Below are 22203 nucleotides of genomic sequence, written 5' to 3'. Positions count from 1 at the left end.
CAGGAGTCTCGTGGGCTCGACCAGCGGCAGCCAGGCTGCGGGGGATGCTCCCCTCACGTTGCGAGGGAGGGAGAGAAGAACCTCCGCTTCTTCCCGCGCTTTCGCTGCGGCGCGAGCCGCTCTCAGCCCCAGGCGGCAGCAGTTAAAGAGCCGTTGGAAGCTGCTCGGGGGCGCGCGCTTTGCAGCGCCTAGGGAAAGGGAGGGAGGCGCGCGCACCCTTCCCGCGCTGCTGACAGCCCCCCCTCCCCAGTCTCTCTGGGTGTATAACGTTTGCTGGTCACCGCCCTGGGGGCACGCTGCAGGGTTGTACACAATTCCAGCTCGTTGTTTATCAGGAGACCGTGTAGAACTCCTGGGCTCCCCATTTAAAAGTACCTTCCAAAAGGCTCCTCACAGCTAGGGTGTGTCTGTCTGTTAATGAGGCATTTAGAAAAGGTCACGTGGGATTGTAGTTTAATTTGGCCTGTGGTTTCATTATGTTACATTTCACTCAGATGCTCAGACATTGGTAACCTCAGTTATAACTTTACATCTCTCCCCCCCCCCCATTAAATCGGGTGACTTTCCCAATATTTGGGGGGCCAGGATTTAATTCAGTTTAACTCTGGTTTTAGAGATGTAGATGGCACTGATTCCCACATGAAAGCTATTGTTTCTTTGGGATATATGTTCTCATACTGCCCTTACTATCGCTGTAATATCTGAGCACCTTCCAGTACTTATGTGTGGTTCTTTCATCCTCGCCCCAGGGAGAGGATTGCATGCACAGCGCAATGATTTGTTTTCATAGGGTTACTGGGGTTTTTTAAGTGTCCATGCTGCTTTGTGTGAAGAGAAGTTAGGCTAAAGAAATGCGCCTGGCACTTGGGAGTGGATGGTGGCGAAGTTTATGTTGGTCCTTAGTTCCTGTGGAAGTTTGTTCCACGGTCGAGGGGCCCCTAAGAAAGCACAGACATGCCTTTTACCCGTATGGTAAAAAGTTCCTTTGTACCTGAGGAGCAGGATTGTTTTCCACAATTTCCCCCCAAAACTTTAGGTGATCTTTTAGCTATGCTGGGCTGAGGCCACTGGGCAGAATGCCTTTAAAATAAGGATTGAAACCTTGAACTTGACTTGATAATATATGGTAAGATAGTATAGACTCTATACTATAGAGCTTGAAGGACAGTTTAAAAGTCTAAATAATCCCCCATACAAGCCTTTAAAGAAACCCCAAATGCCACATAGACACTGCTTTTTTTACCCACACTGTGGACCAGGCATCACTTTGTTGAAATAGTTCTTTAAAACTTTTCTCTTGTCAACAGATGTTTTAATACTGTGCCCCACCTACCTTAGTGGACCAGGTATTAACTACTAAAAAAGTTAAAAAAAGAAATCCCCATGCAGCAGAACATTTGGTGTAGATTTGAGGTTTGTCTAAAGGCTTGTATAAAGTGTTTAGTTTCTCAAGGTGAATAGTTTGAAATATACAAGACAAAAAGGACTCCCATACTTCTCTCATGTTTTATTGGTAGTACAAAATTATACACATTAAAAAAAAACAGAAAAGCAACCATTTGTCACTGCACGTGATCCTTTGCATCGCTGTTGCTAAAAAAAGGGAACAAAGTGCATCCTGAATTAGATTTTCAGAGAATGTGGGATTTCAAGCGTCGAATAACGAATGTTCCATAAAATAAATGATGTGGAACTCCTTGTCAGAAGTTGTGAAGGCCAAGACTATAACAGGGTTCAAAAAATAACCAGATACATTTATGGAAGATAGGTCCATCAATGGCTATTAGCCAGGATGGGCAGGGATGCTGTCCCTAGCCTCCGTTTGCCAGAAGCTGGGAATGGGCAACAGGAGATAGATCACTTGACGATTACCTGTTCTGTTCATTCCCTCTGGGGCACCTGGCATTGGCCGCTGTCGGAAGACAGGATACTGGGCTAGATGGACCTTTGGTCTGATCCAGTATGGCCGTTCTTATGGTGGTCTCCCTGTTTCCTTCACCCCCAAAAAAACGGAGTTAAAATTAATTAAATCCTTTCCTCCTAATGTTGGCCATAGGGAAATTTAGTTTTTGGTATAGGGGGGCTTAACTAATTGATCAAATTTACTCCAGTGTCTGATTAGCAATTAACAGACAAAAATCTCTCCTATACATAACTCTATTTGTATTCTATAACTTTTTATAAATAAAATATGTGTACTGGCCATCAACAAGTTTAGACTTGAAATTAGATGAAGGTTTTCTAACCATCAAAGAAGTGAAATTCTGGAACAGCCTTTCAAGGGGAGCAGTGGGGGGAAAAAAACCTAACTGACTTCAAGACTGAGCTTGATAAGTTTATGGAGGGGATGGTATGATGTCACTTCCTACAATGGCATGTCACTGATCTGCGACTGGTAGCAGCAAATATCTCCAATGGCTGGTGATGGGACACTAGATGGGGAGTGCTCCGTATCACTACAGAGAATTCTTTCCCAGGTGTCTGGCTGCTGGGTCTTGCCCATATGCTCAGGGTCTAACTGATCACCATATTTGAGGTTGGGAAGGAATTTTCTCCCAGGTCAGACTGGCAGAGACCCTGGTGGGGGTTTTGCCTTCCTCTGCAGCATGAGATCACTTGTAGGTTTAAAACAATGTAAATGGTGGATTCTCTGTAACTTGAGGTCTTTAAATCATGATTTGAGGACTTCAGTAACTCAGCCAGAGATTAGGGGTCTATTACAGAAGTGGATGGGTGAGATTGTGTGGCCTGCAACGTGCAGGAGGTCAGACTATATGATCATGGTAGTCCCTTCTGACCTTAAAGTCTATAGGTAGACAATATTTTCCCTATTTGACATTAGGTTCCATATTTTTAAATTGTCCTACAGTAATGGCTTTAATATGTAATTATCTGCTGATTACTGGTTTTTGGTATATTGTTAATCTTGGTACCTAGTTATTTACTGGAAGCAATATCAAAATCTTGAATTGATTAAAAAAAAAGATGAGTGATTTTTGTTATAGTTGACAAATTAACAAATTATAATAACTACATATGTTTAGACACCGTAATAGCATATTTGTGAATGGCTACAATACAGACATTCAGACCAGCCAGGAAACAAGACACTTGTGGGGTAAGAACTACATTTATGTGTTTGTATCAAATTAATTATTGTGAGAATTAATTGAACTACATTGTGCCCAATTCACCCATCTTTGGCAGTGTGTGAGACTAATGTGTCTGTTTACAGTGTGGTAAAATCACATGAGAGCATAATGCTTGGCAATTGGTATTCATAAGAACGGCCATACTGGGTCAGACCAAAGGTCCATCTAACCCAGTATCCTGTCTTCCGATAGCGGCCAATACCAGGTGCTTCAGAGTGAATGAACAGAACTGGTCATTACCAAGTGATCCATTCCCTGTTGCCCATTCCCAGACCTGATCTTTCCCACAATTCAAAAGCATTCAGATCTGGGGTTGTATTTAAGCCCAGTATGGATCCAGATCTGGTTCTGAATTTCCCTACAATTCCCTTGATGTTCATACCGAGGTTTAGTTCAGATCCATCTCTAATTTCACCATTGTGACATGCTAGTAATATACTATCTCTGTGGTTTAACTTAATTTGAACTCTATATTAATTAAATAACATTTTTCATGTGCCAAGATACATATCTATTGCAATTAATGTTACTGTTTTTGTTTCCAAAATCAGTGGGCTACCTTATTTCCAGAGAGATAAAAACACATCAGCAATCTCTAGTTATGGTGAAGAGAATAATGGCTATTGCAGTATCAGGCATTACTTACTTACGTGGAATTTTCCCTGAAGATGCATACAGCACCCATTATTTAGAAGGTAGAAAGATAATGATTTCTAAATCTTGTTTTTTATGTGTTTGCATATGTTTTTCTAATTTCCATGCCTGTTGTAAAACTGATTTTAATCAGTGGTACTTATTTTACATATTTATTTCTTCAAAATATCTTGTATGGTATAATCAGGAGAAGAAATATAAGTATATATGTATGTTTATCTACTCATTATAATTACCATGGTATATGAGCTTCTATGTAACCCACTTACTATTTTACTAAATCATGTGTTTCACAGTATTAAAAAATATTATCTAAATAAGCATGCAAAAATAAAATTTTGAATGGTTTAAATATCAGCATGTAACTTTTGCAAATTATAAAATATAATATTTCATCCCTCTCTAAGGCAGAATGCCACTGGAAATGAACTAAATTAGTATTTGCCTATCATGAATATTTTAGTGAAATTGGTTGTTTGGTGGTTAATTTGTGTCCCTGTTCCCAAGGTCTCCTCTACATATAGTTTTGCACTGATTTAATTAAATTGGCATAACCTCCTAGAGTGGACTCAGTTATATTAATATCATTGGATTTTATATGTATGGATTGTTCTGATAATATCAACGTTAACAGCTCCGCAATAGGGGGTTACACCAATTTAACTAAAGTGAGTTTATAATGACTTGATTGGAGCGGATGTAAAAGTAGGGGGAAATAATTCTTCCACATATTATGTTTTTCATCTATTTCTCTTATTATAAATGAAGACTATTTCTCTTCTATTTTTGCAACAGATCTGTGTGTTAAAGTTTTGCGAGAAGACAGCATCTATCCAAGAGTATCCAAAATTGTTAAATGGTATGTACACAGTTAAACAGCACATCATATTTCCTTTTTATGCACGTGTTTAACATATTTATTAAATAAATTTTTCAACGTTTTTCCACCTGTAGTCTCACCTTTCCTAGTGTTTTTGTACTTTTTACACATTTTTGTATTGCCCCCTTCTAAATTTAGTATATACACTATTTTAAACTAAATGACTTGCTGTCCAAACAGTTTAGTTTATTTTTTATAAAAACAAGTTTATGGGGGAAAACAATCTTTAGCAAGGGCTTCGGATCAGGCTCACTGTTATATTAGGAATGTGCTCATTTTCATCTACACATTTAAAACTATTTCCTCCTCCAGGATGAAAGCATGCTTTGAGGCACTAGAAAAAAAATATGTAAGTCAGTCTTAGTTTTAGCTGTGGGGTTTTTTTGGTGGTGGTGTGGGGCATGCTGGTGCTGAAAAGCTATTACAAATTTTCTTAGTGTATACATGCTCTGAAGTCTCAACCATAACTGCCAATGCACCAGGCAATGGCAGGGCATGAAGTGAGGTATAGTGACCAATTCCTGGGTGAAGACAGTCTCCTTTTTTGCTACAGTAAAGTAGGTAAATCATATCCTCAGATCAGTGGAGAGTCCCATGTAGTGGAAGTGGTGGAAAATCTTTGGATGGGGCAAGATTCCAGAGAGAAAAGCAGAAGGTGCACATCCATTGTGTGGTAGAGAGCTAAATTCAGTTCCGTGAGGATCTGCACACAAGCACACTAGGAGAAGGTTGCAGTAGGGCCAAGGGGGATTATGGGAGGGTCTATACAGGGCTGGGTTTGCTTCAGAACAATTCCTGTGTACCGCACCCACACAGAACAGAGCAATTTGTCCAGTTCTTCTGCTGGCCAGTGTGCTGCTGCTGCCCTGGATTTGAGATGAAGTGTTCATTATTATAAAAACAAAACAAAAAAATCACTATATTATAAGAGGATTTTTCCACTTTAACAAATTATCCAAATAGGTCACCAGGCTAAAAATTTGCTTTATTCCCCTAACTACTGCTCTATCCCCCACTCCTCTCTATTCAGAATGCCTTTAAGTTTTTGCAATACATGCACTATGCCCAACGAATCAATACATTAAAATTATCAAACAGTGTAAATGCATCAGAGATTGAGAAATTATGCACTTCAATTAGAAAATAATCTGTTTATAAAAATCCCATTGCCTCCTTGCATTTACAGTAATACCATTCATCATAATAATGGGCATGTAAAGGTTATTTTTAAATTATTGTTCTTTATCTCTACTTACATTTAAAAACTGTGTAGTTACCTTTAAGTTGCATTTTTTTTCTTTTTTTTAATAGCTGCAAATGATGATTCTCGGAGTAAGTATGTATATATATGTCTACAGCATGTTATGATTTTATTATTGTTTTCTATAGTTTGTGCTTTTATTGTAAAAGTTTAACTTTGCTTTTTAATTTGGCTCAGGAAGGAACAGTCAAAAAATATTGCAACTAGATGTTTCTCTTACTCTTCTAATTTCTCTAAATCCAGTTTCAAAGTATTATACAAAAATATAGCTCATAAAACAACAGTTCACTTAGGTGAAAACCTGTAAAAGGAATCCACTTAAAATAGTAGAAGTTTGAGGCAATATGTTCATGGGCTATATCCCACTCTTGTTTATTTTAATGGGCGGAGGATCAGGTTCTAGCTGTTTAACAGGTTTCTACCATATCAGAAAGATAGTGAGGAGAGACCCTGTTTGGTTATTGTTATGTCAGGACTCAAAGTATGGTTTTCACTTTCTCTGTTACTGTTTTTTACTGCAAAATCTCTTAAAGGGAAGTTATACATTTTTATAATATATACTACTGCAGATAATTGTAATTATTACTTTTAGTTGATTATCCTGTTTTTTAATGTAACTAGGCATTACAGTAACAACAGGAATGGTGTGAAATTAGAATGTGGAGGCTGAGAGGGGAAATGTCCACAATGTGAAGACAATGTGAAAACCATTGTGCTTTAACAAATTTTCCATTATGTGGCTCTTTCTTGACATTAGACTTTCCCCCTTTTCTACTATGACTGCAAAATAAATTGCTTTCAGCTTAATATAGTTATTTATGCAATGTATGAAATAAAAGTGAGAACCTGCTAGCACAATGTATTCAAGCCAATGATAATCATGTTACTGGCATGCTTCTATTTCCTCCAAGATGTGCCAATATGTAGAGCTTTGTGCCATTGTCTTTGTGGGAGCAACCTATTAAGTTTTCCTGACCTCAGGTTAGAGTTTTTTCTACAAAGTGGAGGTTGGATCAAAGAATAGATGCTAATACAAAGACATGCTGTGCTGCCAGATCAGAATTTCTGTGCTTGAAAGATTAGAGCCACATGTACAAAGCACTTACATAAATTAATTTATCAACCCAGTAGAGCTGCTGGAGACTCAAAAGTGTATGTATATATTTTATTGATTTTTTTATATCAGTATCAACAAAATTATGATTAAATATTAAAATTAAATAAAAATGAAGAACAAATGTGTTTTTGTGCTCCCTTGCTCCTTAAAATGCTGTATCCTCATAATGTCCTGCAGGTACAGAAGGACACAGCTAACCCATATGTAAGGCTCTATGAATATATGAATCTAGTTAAATAACAGTAAAATCAGAATGACCTGTTACTTACACTAAGAATACAATACAAATAGATTATATTAGTGCTTACTAGTGTAGTTAAGATTGTAGTGGTGGGGGAAAAATACACTGTCACCTAGTCCATTCACCTGCCATGCAAGATTGTGCCTTGCGGTATATTTTTTAGATCTTTGGCCAGTAAATTTTTAAATGTCTCAAGTAACATAGCTTCAACCATTTACTTTGAAGTATTCAGTGATCCTCATCAATTTGCTTATGCAGCTAGTTTTATGAATCAAGAATTTGCTATGAAATAAAGTAATCTTATTTTAACATTGATTTTTAAAAAGTCTAGACTGTAAAAAGTTCTGTTCAACCAATTTAAAATTTTTAATGTTTTAAATTAGAAAAAATAAACCTGTTGACTGCTGCTTGAGCTTTATATTACACTAAAGCAGGGGTAGGCAACCTATGGCATGGGTGCCGAAGGCAGCACACGAGCTGATTTTCAGTGGCACTCACACTGCCTGGGTCTTAGCCACTGATCTGAGGGGCTCTGCATTTTATTTAATTTTAAATGAAGCTTCTTAAACATTTTAAAAACCTTATTTACTTTACATACAACAATAGTTTAGTTATATATTATAGACTTATAGAAAGAGACCTTCTAAAAATGTTAAAAAGTATGATCGGCACGTGAAACCTTAAATTAGAGTGAATAAATGAAGACTCGGCACACCACTTCTAAAAGGTTGCCGACCCCTGCACTAAAGGTACCTTATAAGGGTTAGCAAATGCTCCTTGATCATAACTGACACTACTATGAAGGAATCATGTCTCCCTTTTGTAATTAGTGTCTTTTGTATTTTTGTTCATATTTAGAAAATGATAGAATCTTATCAATTTAAATTCAGATATACATCAGAGGGACCACAGATGGATGTATTCAGGTGAATAGCTATAGAATTAATTCTATGAAAGACAAATAAAACATTAAAAAAGGAAAATAATATCTTAAGATGTGATTCACTGAACAATTAATCTGTGCTTTATTCAGCAGCATTTGTGCACACAAATTAAACGTATTTTTTAAAGTGATGTGTAAGAAAGATTTGAGCACAAATGTTAGAATGATACCAATATTCCATTCTGTTTACCTACAGCATACACTGTAAACTTATTTAGTTCTCCTTTCTAAAGTTATCACAAGTGACAAAATATTTTGATTTCACCAGTTCAAGGAAGACTGAAACACCTGACTTCTTGCAAATAGTGATCTTCTGTATGATAAAATATGTATATGTATTCTAAAATGTTTTACTTTAACCTGTATATAAAGAATTTTAAATTTCAGATAAATCCTTACAACTCCTTAATTATTTTTCCCCTAGCAATAAGAAAACTAATTTAACAAATGATGCAACAGAAGACATAAAGAGGACCTGTCTTCTTCTGATTCATAACCTCTGTTTTCTGATGGAAAATATTGTTTCTCTTCCTAATGATGTCTCTCTCACTATGAAGCAGATGGCAAGTATTGGGATTGATTTGTAAAACTTTATTTAAACAAACAAACAAAAAATCCGAATAGAATGGAACACGTACATTTTACACAAAAAGAGAAAAAAGACAAAAAATAAAGTAAAATTAACATGACGTACCGTTATCACTTTGCCTATATCTTACATTGCTTTCTCTCACCTTTTGTCTCCTGTGTATTTATATTGTAAATACAGTACTTCCATGCAGGGACCAGCTCTATCTGTCTTTGCACAGTGCCAACAGAAAGATACGCCAATTCCAGCTGGGGCCTCTAGGCACTACGGTATTACAAATAAATAATAAGTATGATATGAAAAGCAGAACTCTCTCTAATAAAATTAGTTTTAATTTTTCCTTGGGGTATCAGAGAGTGAGTCTTCAGGCATGGGAATGACCTTCAATTTTTATCATCATAGATCTTCATACTCCACATTTTGTCCTTAGTTACTTAACATGTACTTAAAGTAAACATCTGATCAGTCTCCATAATGCCACAATAAAATTGTAGAACTGATAAATGAAATTGTTTTTAATTGTTCACTTTATTAATGTAACTTCTGTTCACCATTCACTACACTTGCCATATTGTAATTCAAACCCCATTTTAAAGCTCACTCCATCTTGTAAAAGCTTCCTCCAACCTTCATTTTTGCAAACCCTGCTGTAATCTTATTAGTTAGTTAAATGAAATTGTTTTTAATTGTTCACTTTATTAATGTAACTTCTGTTCACCATTCACTACACTTGCCTGCATTGTAACTTCTGTCACTGTTTGATTTTGTATTTCTATGACTTGGCATTGTGCCTCTCTCATACAACTTTGTATTAGAAATTGGTAGAAAACTTGTATCAAATGTTATAGCCCTAAGGATAGTATAGTTAAAGTGAAAGAAAACATGTGCCTTTTGCTAGAAGTAGAATAAGATCTCCCCCCGCCCCACACTCTGTAATCAATTGCCCCATTGACTGAATGAGGTGTGAATGAGTGAGGCTTGGAAGACACCCACCTCCAGACAGCTACAACAGTTAAAGGGAATGGAAGCCAGAGCAAAGGACAATACAACTTGTCAAGTGGGCCCAATAAAGAAAAGCAGACATATTGACGACCTCAGGGATTAGAACAAGCACCTTCTTTGAAACGCCCTCTTTGAGCAGCATTGAGACAACACCCAGAAAAAAAGCAGCACAAAAGCACGACCAATGGACACAGACCAGATTTTGAATCTGGTCTGGATTTGCATAAGAGGGAAGCTGCATAAATAACAAAGTGTCTTGCAGAAGGACCTGGGTCTCGTCTTCTCACCATCGGAGCATCGATCCGGATCGGCAGAAGCCCGGCTCCACCCCTCCCCCATCTAACTCACCTGGCCAGTGCAGTTAGGGGAGCAACTAGTTGGTAACAACAGCAAGACGGAGTGTGTTTGTGTCTGTGTGTGTGTGTGTGAACGCATGACTGTAATGATCATATGCAATGATAGAGTATTAATTAATACCTGTATTGCCAATAAATGTGCTTTTGCCTTAACCCCCTGAAAAGATCCCGTCTAGCACTTTGAGTACAACAAAATGACAACTAAATTGTAAATATTTGAAAACCATAGTTTTTTTTAAATATGTACCTGTTTCCTATTGGTATTTAAAGGAGTTAAGGACTCATGTTCATACAAATAGAATGCCCACATTTAGAGATGAGCACTATTACGGCTATTATTATAATGATGAATTATTATTAGTGTATGCATTTATGGCAGAGGATTCTCTCAGGTGTGTGTTTGTTTTAATAGTGACCCCTCCAGATACCAGCCTCCTGGCTTTAAAGAGGGGAGTCAGAGTTACCTTATTCAAGGCATTCTGTGCATGTAAGGTGGGAGAAATAGAAACATCTTTCCCTATGTTAAAGCTGAAGATTCTTAAAACAGAGGAGAGGATAGATTCAATGGATATACCTGGTATCTTTCTTTGTACTCACAGATGTTTAGGAGAATATTTGAGATAAGAGGGAGGTAGAAGGAAACTGTGTTTACTCATAGCCGAGAAAACAACAAAGACCCGAGTATACAATTCCCGCCCTGACTTTAACACATCAGTTCTCTGATTGGTTCTGGTCAGGTGTTTGTTACCCTTCCAGTAAAAGAAACTTAACCCTTACCTTACCTATCTACTTATGACAAAAGCTGAAGATTCTTAAACAGAGGAGAGGATAGATTCAATGATATACCTGGTATCCTGAAAGAATGTCGAGAAGATGCAGAAGAGAAAAGGAACAGTAAAATACCTAGCAAAATTAATGTTCCTTTTTATCATTACTATAATTTCCTGCACCCTGAACGCCCTGCCCAGGTCAAGACGAAGGTTCTAACCATTAGAGGAGTGAAGTTCTGGAACAGCCTTCCGAGGGAGTAGTGGGGGCAAAGACATATCTGGTTTTAAGACTAAGCTTGATAAGTTTATGGAAGGATGATATGATAGGATAGTTTATTTGGGCAATTGATCTTGGATATCAGCAGATAAATCTGCTCAATGGTCTGTGATGGATGTTGGATGGGATGTGGGATCTGAGTTACTGCAGAGAATTCTTTCCTGAGTGCTGGCTGGTGAGTCTTGCCCACATGCTCAGGGTTTAGCTGATCGCCATATTTGGGGTCGGGAAGGAATTTTCCTCCAGGGCAGATTGGCAGAGGCCCTGGAGGTTTTTCGCCTTCCCCTGCAGCGTGGGGCATGGGTCGCTTGCTGGTGGAATCTCCGCAGCTTGAGGTCTTCAAACCACAATTTGAAGACTTCAATAACTCGGATATAGGTTGGGGTTGTTATAGAAGTGGATGGGTAGGGTTCTGTGGCCTGCTTTGTGCAGGAGGTCAGACTAGATGATCATTTTGGTCCCTTCTGACCTATGAGTCTATGAGAACCCCCTCTCTCACTCTAGCTCCCTCCCAGACTGCACACCCCCATCCATACCCCAGGTCAGAACCCCCTCGCACACCCAACAAACTCCCTCCCAGTGCCCGAACCCCCTCCTGCCTACCAACCTCAAGCCCCCTCCCAGAGCACACACCCCACATCTCCTCACACACCCCAACCTCCTGCCCCAGTCCTGAGCCCCATCCTGCACTCCAAACCCCTCATTCCCAGCCCCACCCGAGAGCCCACACTACCAGCTGGAGCCCTCATCCCCTCCCACACCCCAATCCCCTGCCCCAGCCTAGTGAAAGTGAGTGAGGATGGGGGAGAGTGAGCGACAGAGGAAGGGGGGTGGAATGGGTGGAGGCAGGGCCCTCTGAGAAGGGGCGGGGCCGTGGGGCCAGGCAAGGGTGTTCTGTTTTGTGCAATTAGAAAGTTGGCAATCCTAGGTAGATATACAGTACACAACAGCCAGTGTTGCACATCACAACTGTAGGCCAGATTCCTCTTTACAATGAGGCGCCTTTACAGTACTCTGGCAGTGTAAAGGTTTACTCCCACTTTGAGGCCTGTTCACACTGCCAGAGTAGCATGAAGAGGCCTTAATGTAAAAGAGAATATGGCTTTGAGTCTCCTAGAGGATTTTATGTCCAATATATAAGTAGACTGGCCTGATATAAGCACAATGATGAGGGTAATATCAATAATTAGATACTGTATATAGAATTATTCACCTTAAAAGTTTAAACTACTTCATTGTTTTACCTTTAATGCCATTTTTCACCTGTACTTTTAATACATTTCTGGCTCATTTCTTGTTACAAATACATTTCACTCCAACTACTAAATCTGCATAAAAACCTTTGATTATATCATTTGTGCCTTTTTTTCTTTATGTTGTGTAAAGAAAGCCAGAATTTTTTTACACATTTAAAAAAGGTTTGTTGTGTTTCTAACCTCAGAAATGTCAAGCCTTATCTTTTTTGTTTTTGCTGGAGGACTACTCAGAGGTCTCAACCATCTATTGTGAGCTTTCTCAGCTCTTAACTGAAGGAGCAGAGATTTATTTAATTTAAATACACAGATTTTTTCTCTCAAACATTTATAGGGTATTTAAGTTAAATAGGTATTAGCAAATAGAAATCAAAAAAGTTTTAAATTGCTTCCCCTCCCTCCTTCAGCTAAATGGGTTTCATACTCTCAATATAGTGATGTCAGCTCTTGTTGGACTTCTTAGGTTCACACCATGTATAACAGGGATTCTCAAACTGGGGGTTGGGACCCCTCAGGGGGTGGCAAGGTTATTACATGGGGGGGGTCGCAAGCTGTCAACCTCCACCTCAAACCCCGCTTTGCCTCCAGCATTTATAATGGTGTTAAATATATTTAAAAGTGTTTTTAATTTATAAGGGGAGATCACGTTCAGAGGCTTGCTGTGTGAAAGGGGTCACCAGTAAAAAAGTTTGAGAGCCACTAATGTACAATAGGTTTCAAATTACAAGGTATGGTGATATCTGTTTTAATCCTGGTTTGTGTCAAATATTGCATTTTAATAAAAGTCTGTTTGTACTTGTTTCCTTTAAAGAGGGGGGACACGTTAGGAGAATACATTAATACAGGTGGGCTCCACATTCTTTGTTTAGATCTAAACACAAGTATTTACAATTTGCACAATGCATTTAAGTATTGATCAATTACATTTTTAATCTCTGTGCTACATTTGAATGTACAGTGGAGATTTGTAATGGTGTTTATTTTACATTTTAAAAAGGCATTTCTTCTTTCTCTCCTGTTTTAAGATTACACTAATTGTTAGCTGATATTTAGATTTAAAGCCTGCTCTTGCTCCCTTTAAAGTCAATGAGAGTTTTGCTGTTTATTTCAATGGGAGCAGAATAGAACCATATGTAATTTTGGCATCGTTTATTTTACCTTTATGGCTGTGACCGATCATCATGTAAACATCATACACACAAGCTACTGAAAATGTAAATCCATCATTACGACTGAGTCCTTGCTGGACACAGTTTTACCATATTTACAGTTTGAAATATAAGCTTGTGTCTTATTTTAATTTTTCATTGATTCTTATGTTTTCACATCAAATGATACAATTTGAATAAATGTGTAATGATGCCATTAGAAAAAAATATATAGCAAATAGTGCCCCTTTCACCAGTGGATGGAGCACCCATAGGAAGGAGAAACAGTAGTGGTAGTGATGTGAAGCAACAGGCCAAACTCATACACGGTTGTTAGAGAACACCATGAGATGCTTCAGCACCAATGGAGAAGACCACTTTTTCCTATCTTTCCCCGCTCAAAAATTCATGGCACCTGTATTCTGAATATTTTAATATATGTAGTCCAAAGGGAAGCACAATCTGAATATTAAACCAGGAAATCATAATTATGGTGTAATAAAGAACTGCTATCTTGCTGATAATGAAGATGTCATTTTTAAATATAGAACAAAAAGGATGATCTTAAAACTGATGCAGAATCAAAAATAAAGACCTTTCAACCACTAGGTCACCATCACAAATTATATATCATTCCATTTGCCTGTTTAGAAAAATCCTGGTGAAGTCTTCTTGATTGAAAGGACTTCCTAAATTCAGTATTTATTTTTAATATCAGACCATTTCACATAGGAAAAAAAGGTCTTGTGTGTAGGGCATAGGATTGGGAGTCAGGAGACCTGATTTCTGTTTCTCGCTCTGTGACAAATTTAATATGTGAGCTTAATCATTTTACCTCTCTGTGTCTGAGTTTATCCATATGTAAAATGGGGATAATATACCTATCTACCTCACAGGACTAAGGGTAGCAATATAAAAATGGTTTAAAAGTTCTGAAGTACAGTGATGAGCATAATGTCCATGAATATAAACACACACACAAATAATTTTTATAAAAATCTTCTAAATAGCAGAACTTTTAGTGTACAAAGTAGAATAAAATCTCACTGGGGTAAAAGATAAATGTATTTTTATAAATCTTTTTTAGAATATGAACCACCAGGATCTGAAGAGGAATTTGTTGATAAATACCACAAGGTATGTTCATAGTCTATTTAGAGCCAAATCCTGGTGGCCCCATACAAGCCAAAGCACAAATGCTCTGTGTAATCAAACATGCTGTAAAGTACAGAGTCATAATAGCACAGTCATCCCACTGCAAGAGAATGGGTTGTCAACATGGGGCTTGCTCATTATGCTGTAAGGTGTGGTTTGCTCCTACTTCTTAAAGGCCCAGTGTATGCATAGTACGCAGTGCTGGCTTATACCTGATAGGGTACTCTCTCACTGGACTGGACTTTAGGCCAAATCTGACTCTTGTAGTTGAAACTTCACTCATTATGGGCATGCAATCATGGGGGGTTGTGTACATAAGCCTACAATTTTCCTGGCAAGATTTCCCATGGCTATGTATATCAGAGGCCACGGGGGGGTGGGGGGTGGGGAATTAGTGAGACTTGAGTGGTCATATAGTTTGACCGCCTAACTCCTCTCTTCCCTTGGGCACCAGCATAGAATTTAGTCTTTACTGTTTTCTAGTCATTGTGAAATCAGTTGTATAGTAAAAACTGAGCAGAATAATCCTATTTGTCTGATGTTTGTATTCTTTTGTAACTTTATTTCTATCACTTATGTATATCATCAAGGCTTCTAACTGAGAGCATTGTCCCCTGAAGGGACCCAGTGCAAACTCCTGCAGGACTCTGGCTTGGCTGGATTTGCTGCAGGGAGCCACAGAAAGACACAGAGACCTTTGGTGCTAAAGGACCAGTCTCAGGAGTCATAGAGGCCACAGGCCTGCCCTTCTGGAACTGTGTGGGTCCTTGGATCCACTCCTGGCCCACTAAAGGGGTCACTCCCAGGAGACTGGTTACAGGCTGGGGCATCAACCATACCCCATGACACATGGGTAGAAGTCCTTCCTGCAATCTCCTTAGTGCTCCCTCCTGCTCCAGCCTTGTCCCCAGCCCAGCTGCTGAGTTGTCAGAAGTCAGCCTTTTAGCTGCCTTCCACAGTTCCAGTACTTGGGCAATCCTCCCTCCACTGGATCCAAGGCTTTTAGAGCCCTTTATGCCACCCTGGCCCTTTTTCCCCAGTGCAAAGGGGCTGGAGTGGGAGCGACGATCTAACCCTAAGACTATGTTAGCTTTTGTAGTAAAGTTTGTGTTGTCACTTTCAGTTCCAAATGCTCTGTATGCAGTACTGCCTCTCCCACAAGTTTAAAAATCATGGGTCAGACACCAAAAAAATCACGAGATCATCCCCAAAATAAGGACATTTAGAAAAAGGTTATGCTGTGTTTTTTGACAGCCTTTTGATTTTTGAACACAGCCGGTCACCCACAAGGGACCCCAGAGGCTTTTCATCCCCTTCTCAAGCCTGGGGTACATCTACACTACGGGATTAGTCCGATTTTACATAAACCGGTTTTGTAAAACAGATTGTATAAAGCTGAGTGCACGCGGCCATAGTAAGCACATTAATTCGGTGGTGTGTGTCCATGGTCCGAGGCTAGTGTCTATTTCCGGAGCGTTGCACTGTGGGTAGCTATTCCGTAGCTATCCCATAGTTCCCGCAGTCTCCCCCACCCCTTGGAATTCTGGGTTGAGATCCCAGTGCCTAATGGGGCAAAAATCATTGTCATGGGTGGTTCTGGGTAAATGTCGTCACTCATTCCTTCCTCCAGGAAAACAAACAGCAGACAATCATTTTGCACCCTTTTTCCCTGGATTGCCCTGGCAGACGCCATAGCACGGCAACCATGGAGCCCGTTCAGGCCTTTTTTTTTTTTTACTTGTCCCGTATGTGTACTGGAATGCCGCTGACAAGAGTGTTACTGGCAAGCGCTACAACAGCAGCTTCCTTTGCTTTGCATTGATAGCAGAGACAGTTATTGTTCGTCGTAGCCGTCTGCTGCCATTTGTAAATTGGCAATAAGATGACGATTATCTGTCATTCTGCTACTTGTCTCTGCTTCATAGGTTGCCCCTAAGCTTGAGGTCGGCTGGGGGCGCAAGGCAAAACTGGGAATGATCCCGAGTCTAATCCGTCCTTTATTGTTTCTAAATAGAGTCAGTTCCTGCCTAGATATGGGGCAAGTGTACTAGAGAACCGCGTATCGGAGACAGCAAGCTGCTCCATGTCAGAATCCCGCAGAAATGATAGAGCTGCATGGCCATTCACGGGGGGTGCCCCCTGCAAACAACCCACCATTGCTACTCCCATCCTCCCCCTAACCTTCCTGGCTTACCGTGGCACAAGTGCCCCCCCCCATTGTGTCATGAAGTTATAAAGAAGGCAAGGAATGACAGAAACAGTGACTGTTAGTGAGATAAAATGAGGGGAGGCACCCCTCCGCCTGCTAACATGACAGCCAGGCAGAGACATTAAGCAAGTGCAGGAGAGAGCCCAGCAGCCCGGCTATGAAGTCCAGGCAGTACAGAATCTTTTCTACACCATGTGAAAGGGAGGGGGGTGATGGGAGCTCAGCCCCCAGTTCGCTATGAGGAGACCGTTACCAGCCAGTTCTGTACCATCGTAGCTGGGAAGCACAGGATCATTCCTAATTTTTACCAGGCGCCCCCGGCCAGCCTCACCTGAGGCCAGGAGCACTCACAGGTGAAAAAAAAATAATGACAAGGAAGGCTAGCATAACCTACTTCACATCTGCCACCGGGCGGGGAGAGGAGCGGATACTTCTCTTCACTGCCGCAGCATTCCGTAATACCAGCAAGCATTCAGTAGACATAGGTGACACACTGAAAAAGTCAAAGAATGCGATTTTCTTTCCCTTTCTTTCAATGGTGGGGGGAGGGAGTAAATTGACGAGCATATACCCTGAACATGCGGGACACAATGTGTTGAACCCTACAGGCACTGGAGCTCAGCCAAAATATGCAAAGACTTTCCAGGATACTGCTGTGGACTGTGGGATAGCTGGAGTCCTCAGATACCCCCTCCCTACCTCCTCCAGGAGTCCATTTGATTCTGGCTCCCCGCTTATCGCTTGTTCAGTCACGCAGACTGTGTAGCCTGGAGATTTTTTTCAAAATTGTTTTGGCATTTCGTCGTCTGTAACGAGCTCAATTGAATAACCATGATTTGTCTCCCCAACAGCGATCTAGATCTAGTATCCCCGTGCAGATCCATGCTGGAGCTCTTTTTGGATTGGGACTGCAATCGCTCGACCCGTGCTGATCAGAGCCCACCACCACCCTGGGCAAAACAGAAATGAAATTCAAAAAAGTTTCACAGGGCTTTTCCTGTTTACCTGGCCACTGAATCCGAGTTCAGATTGCTGTCCAGAGCGGTCACAGCGGTGCACTGTGGGATACCGCCCGGAGGCCAATACTGTCGATTTGCGGCCACACTAACCGTAATCTGATATGGTAATACCGATTTTAGCGCTACTCCTCTCGTTGGGGAGGAGTACAGAAACCGATTTAAAGAGCCCTTTATATTGATATAAAGGGCCTCGTAGTGTGGACGGGTGCGCCGTTAAATCGGTTTAACGCTGCTAAAATCGGGTTAAACACGTAGTGTAGACCCGGCCTGAGTGTGACAGGGATGAAGAGAGGAGGGGGTAGAACAGAGAACAGACTGATCTATTGTTCACAGCATGGAAGGAGGCCCAGAGAGCCAGGCCTCCCTGAGTTGCTGGGGTCTGTCTGCTCCCCACTCCCTCCTATAAGAGTGGTGTTGCCAACTCCGTCTCCACCCCTCAAAAAGTTCTTGGTTGCTTCTTGTAATTGTTCTGATTGGAGGCTCTTCTCCAGAGGCTGAAAAGTGGACAAGGCAGCCCATCAGAGGGGATTTTTCCTCAGACTGGACTGAAAATTCCCAAGCTTTTCCAAGCCTGGCTCCAGCCCCAGTCAAAAATCACAGCGCTGTGAATGGAAATAGATTATGCCAGTCTCCACAGATGTTTCTTAAAGATTTCATGAAGGAATCACTTTAACAACTGAGCACGGAAGTTGTACACAAAATTACCATTAATAAATTACAATATTTGTGCATGTAACTTCTGTGGCTTCGAAAATTTACTTCTCTAAATCATAAATCTTTCAAGTGAATACATGCTTTTTGAATTTAAGCAAGTTAGGATAAGGTGTTAAAACTGAAGACAATTGAAATCAATGTACTTACCAAATCCCCTAAAGAGTGTTTTCTGCTGTTCCCATATAGCAGAAAACTCTGTGCCCCCCTGGAACCGCTCTCTCTCTCTGTATGCAAGCTTTGCTGCTGGGCAAAGTTGGATTCCTGCTGCCCCTCCTGTATTTGGGTCTCTCACATGGAAAAAACACTCACTCCTGCCATGTTGTGCTAAAACAGGGGTGGGTAACCTCTGGCACGCGGCTTGCCAGGATAAGCACCCTGGTGGGCCGGGCCAGTTTGTTTACCTGCCGTGTCGGCAGGTTTGGCTGATCACGACTCCCACTGGCTGCAGTTCCCCGTCCCAGGCCAATGGGGGCAGCAGGAAGTGGAGCGGGCAAGGGATGTGCTGGTCGTGGCTTCCCGCTGCCCCCATTGGCCTGGGCCGGGGAACCACGGCCAGTGGGAGCCACGATTGGCCGAACCTGCCGACGCGGCACGTAAACAAAATGGCCTGGCCCACCAGGGTGCTTACCCTGGTGAGCCGCGTGCCAGAGGTTGCCAATCCCTGTGCTAAAAGCATATCTATTCTCTTGGGTTGTTATTTTAAATATATATAGAAAATTTCTTCATGCTGTAAAATTTCAGCACGCTTTAAAGGACTAACTCCTGCAAAACCCAATCATGTAAAAACTCACTGTGACTTCAACAAGAGTATTTGCGAGGGAGTAAAGGTTGCAGGATTAGGGCTGGCTTTCACTGTAATTAATGGCAGAACTCCCTTTGATTTAAAAGGAAGCAGATTTGGAACCATAGTCTGTAAAGTAAGCTATCAGTCACATTATTCTTAATGCTACTCTTTGCATGGGGCGGGACAAATAAAGTACTCATAAGTGCCAAGAAATCTTAACAACCAAACACAGAAGTCCTCACTCAGTGTTTGCTCACACTCCCTTTGAAGTCAGTGAACATTTTCCAGGATTTAGCGGATGTTTAATAGCCACCAAAGATTCTGACCACCATAATAAGGAGTCCACTTATACAATACTGTAAACAAGAAAAAATAAGCTTCTAGCAAAGGGTGACAAGCCAGTCAAACTACCATGTGGATCCAGACTCTGGTCCCATGATCCCTTGGTCCAGCACTGTAGAAAGAGAGCGCTCAGCCCCTACAGACAGCAGTTGCCTCAAGTGAACACTTTTGGCTGACACACACTCAGTGGCACCTATGGTATAGAGCCATTTTCATTCTGAGGGAGGATTGCTGCAACAAGGAGGAGTAAGGAAGTGGAGAATAGGGAGTTCTCCAGGAAATCTCCAGCCCCCTGGTCTATATCCATAAAATAAGAGTCTACTCTTCCACAACTGAAGTCAGTGGCAAAACTCTGGTGGAATTCAGTGGGAGAAAGATTAGGCCCTCAGTTATCTTTTTCCATATTTCTTGGTGTTCATCTTATAACAGGCACCTGTCTAATCAATAGTTACCACCATTTATTCAATCCTTATATAAAAACCTGCATTTTTCCCCTTTAAGGTCAATGATGAAGCTACAGGAAAGAGGAAGATATCAAAGAAGAAAAAGAAGAATAAATAAGGAATGTATACGTGTGCAAGTACTTTGAATTCAGCTAAGCCCACAAGAAGTATTTTGGTTGCTTGAAATATACTGAAGAGATTTTTATTTTCAAACTGAAGAAGGAATTTAGTTCAAGCAGCTGTTTTTAAATCTTTTCAGTCTCCAATTCTAATATACTCAGACTGTTTTTAAAGGGAAAAAGTAACTTATTTTGTTGAACATTTATAAATAAAAGGTGTAATGAAAAAAATAATTTGTCTACAAAATACAGTGACTGAACAGCTAGGCTTGGTGTTTTTCGTTACTGAATTTTAAGTGCTTCCATTAATTTGACATTTGAAATCAGCTAAATACATTTTCATGGTGGTATCCCAGAATCCAAGAATGATTCATTCCTCACCTTGCCCCAACAGGTTAGACTCCGCCCTATAGGTCTTAAAGTTTCACAGTAGAGGTTCCCTTTAATCTCCTAGATATATTGAACTTTTATTTACTTCTGTAAGACTGTCTTGGTGTTGTACCTCCATCTAGCAGGAAGGGAAAGTTACCACCTGCAACAGTGAGGCTCTGTAAATTGGTTACTAAAGGGCATAAAAGATACAATCCAATTCCCTTTGAAGTCAACCAGAGTTGAATTGAGTAATTCATGATAAGAGAACTGTGTCGGTCTCCTCTAGAGCTCCATGGAATTGGATGAGTGCCACAAGCACAAGGAGCATGCACTCTGATGCAGCTCTCCTAGTCAGGTTTATGATATGCTAGAACATTTAAGGGACAATTCCTGAAAGATGGAGAGCATTTACCAATCCTACTTAAATCAAAGGGAGTTCTAGGTTCTCAGCACTTCCAAGGATTTATTCCTATGCTGTAATCAAAGCATCAAGACAGATATAACAAAGATGAACAGGGTTAGCTTTAGCAAATTAGAATTCCAATAATTATTGATCAGATTTGCAGGACTCCAGCATTACAGCTGAGCTACTGAAGAAAAGTTACGAACTATCAATGATATCTTGCTGAGTACTAGAGGCTTTCATGGATTATTATTAACTTTAAATTATTACAAGATCTAAAAAAAAATTAAATCCTCCTGTGGTGCGCACTGACATATTAGTTTCTTGTTATTCAAGTGATCTGGTAAGGAACTCACAAATAAAGTAGATTTATCCCTTGTAGTGGTCCCTCAGGCTCAAGTTCAGAGGGAGGCCACTCTGTGTTGCTGCGTCTGGCAAATAAACAGCCAACGGCTCTGGCCTTCTGGCTGGCAGAGCGCAGAGCAGGCTTTTGCCTAGGCCTCTCGATTAAGGCAGCCAGCAAACAAACAGTCCACAGGGCTCAGGCCCTCAGGCAGGATGGAACACCAAACAGTCTCTTGCCTGTTGTCTTAAATCAGGCAGATAGCAGACAAATGCAGGCCTCTTGGCCTAAGGTGAGGGGAGGAAGCCACTCCAGGGGTGGGGTGGCTGCAAGGGCAAGGGGACCCGGGTCCACCCTACTCCACCAGGTCCTGGCCCAGGACCCTAACAGTGACGGGTGTGTTCCGCCCCACTGGATCAGCAGGGATCCACCCAAAACACACTGATCGGGGTTCAGGCAACAACACAACAAAACTACAGTCTAGCGTCCCAGGACACCTTCCCACTCTCCCCTCGTGGTGTACCTGTGGCTCGGAGTCATCTTCCATCTCCATGGGGTACTCTGCTATTGGCAGTCCTGGGAGCTCTTCAGTGCCCTGGTCACCTGGTGGCTCTGGCAGCTCAGATAGGTCCTCAATGCAGCAGGGCTCCTCCTGAG

The 22203-nt window shown here is 40.8% G+C and overlaps 1 protein-coding gene across 2 annotated transcripts; it reads left to right on the top strand.

The window, feature by feature from the left end:
- Window positions 1-413: 413 nt before the first annotated feature.
- On the top strand, window positions 414-21507 carry LOC116838971 (HORMA domain-containing protein 1-like). 2 transcript variants are annotated; one of them, XM_075067566.1, is made up of 9 exons: window positions 432-3847; window positions 4602-4665; window positions 4999-5035; window positions 5998-6018; window positions 7242-7268; window positions 8196-8231; window positions 13307-13340; window positions 14731-14780; window positions 20368-21507. In XM_075067566.1, the coding sequence occupies exons 1-9, from the start codon at window positions 3646-3648 to the stop codon at window positions 20425-20427; spliced, it is 531 nt and encodes a 176-aa protein (XP_074923667.1). In that variant the 5' UTR covers window positions 432-3645; the 3' UTR covers window positions 20428-21507. The 2 variants fall into 2 exon arrangements, with proteins under 2 accessions (XP_074923668.1, XP_074923667.1); XM_075067567.1 differs by lacking the exons at window positions 14731-14780; window positions 20368-21507 and having other exon boundaries at window positions 414-3847; window positions 8164-8231; window positions 13307-13339.
- The last annotated feature ends 696 nt before the right edge of the window (window positions 21508-22203 follow it).

Source organism: Chelonoidis abingdonii, chromosome 7, assembly GCF_003597395.2.
Source record: "Chelonoidis abingdonii isolate Lonesome George chromosome 7, CheloAbing_2.0, whole genome shotgun sequence".
NCBI lineage: Eukaryota > Metazoa > Chordata > Testudines > Testudinidae > Chelonoidis > Chelonoidis abingdonii.
The sequence above is the reverse complement of the archived record's forward strand: the minus strand, read 5'-3'. Positions and strand labels throughout refer to the sequence as shown.

Bases quoted from the DNA above. Each gene is read 5' to 3' on its own strand.
- LOC116838971 (XM_075067566.1), top strand. From the start codon at position 3,646: ATGTGCCAAGATACATATCTATTGCAATTAATGTTACTGTTTTTGTTT. The intron at 6,019-7,241 runs GTAAGTATGTAT...AATGTCCTGCAG, and splicing joins TGCAAATGATGATTCTCGGA to GTACAGAAGGACACAGCTAA. The intron at 14,781-20,367 runs GTATGTTCATAG...TTCCCCTTTAAG, and splicing joins TTGTTGATAAATACCACAAG to GTCAATGATGAAGCTACAGG.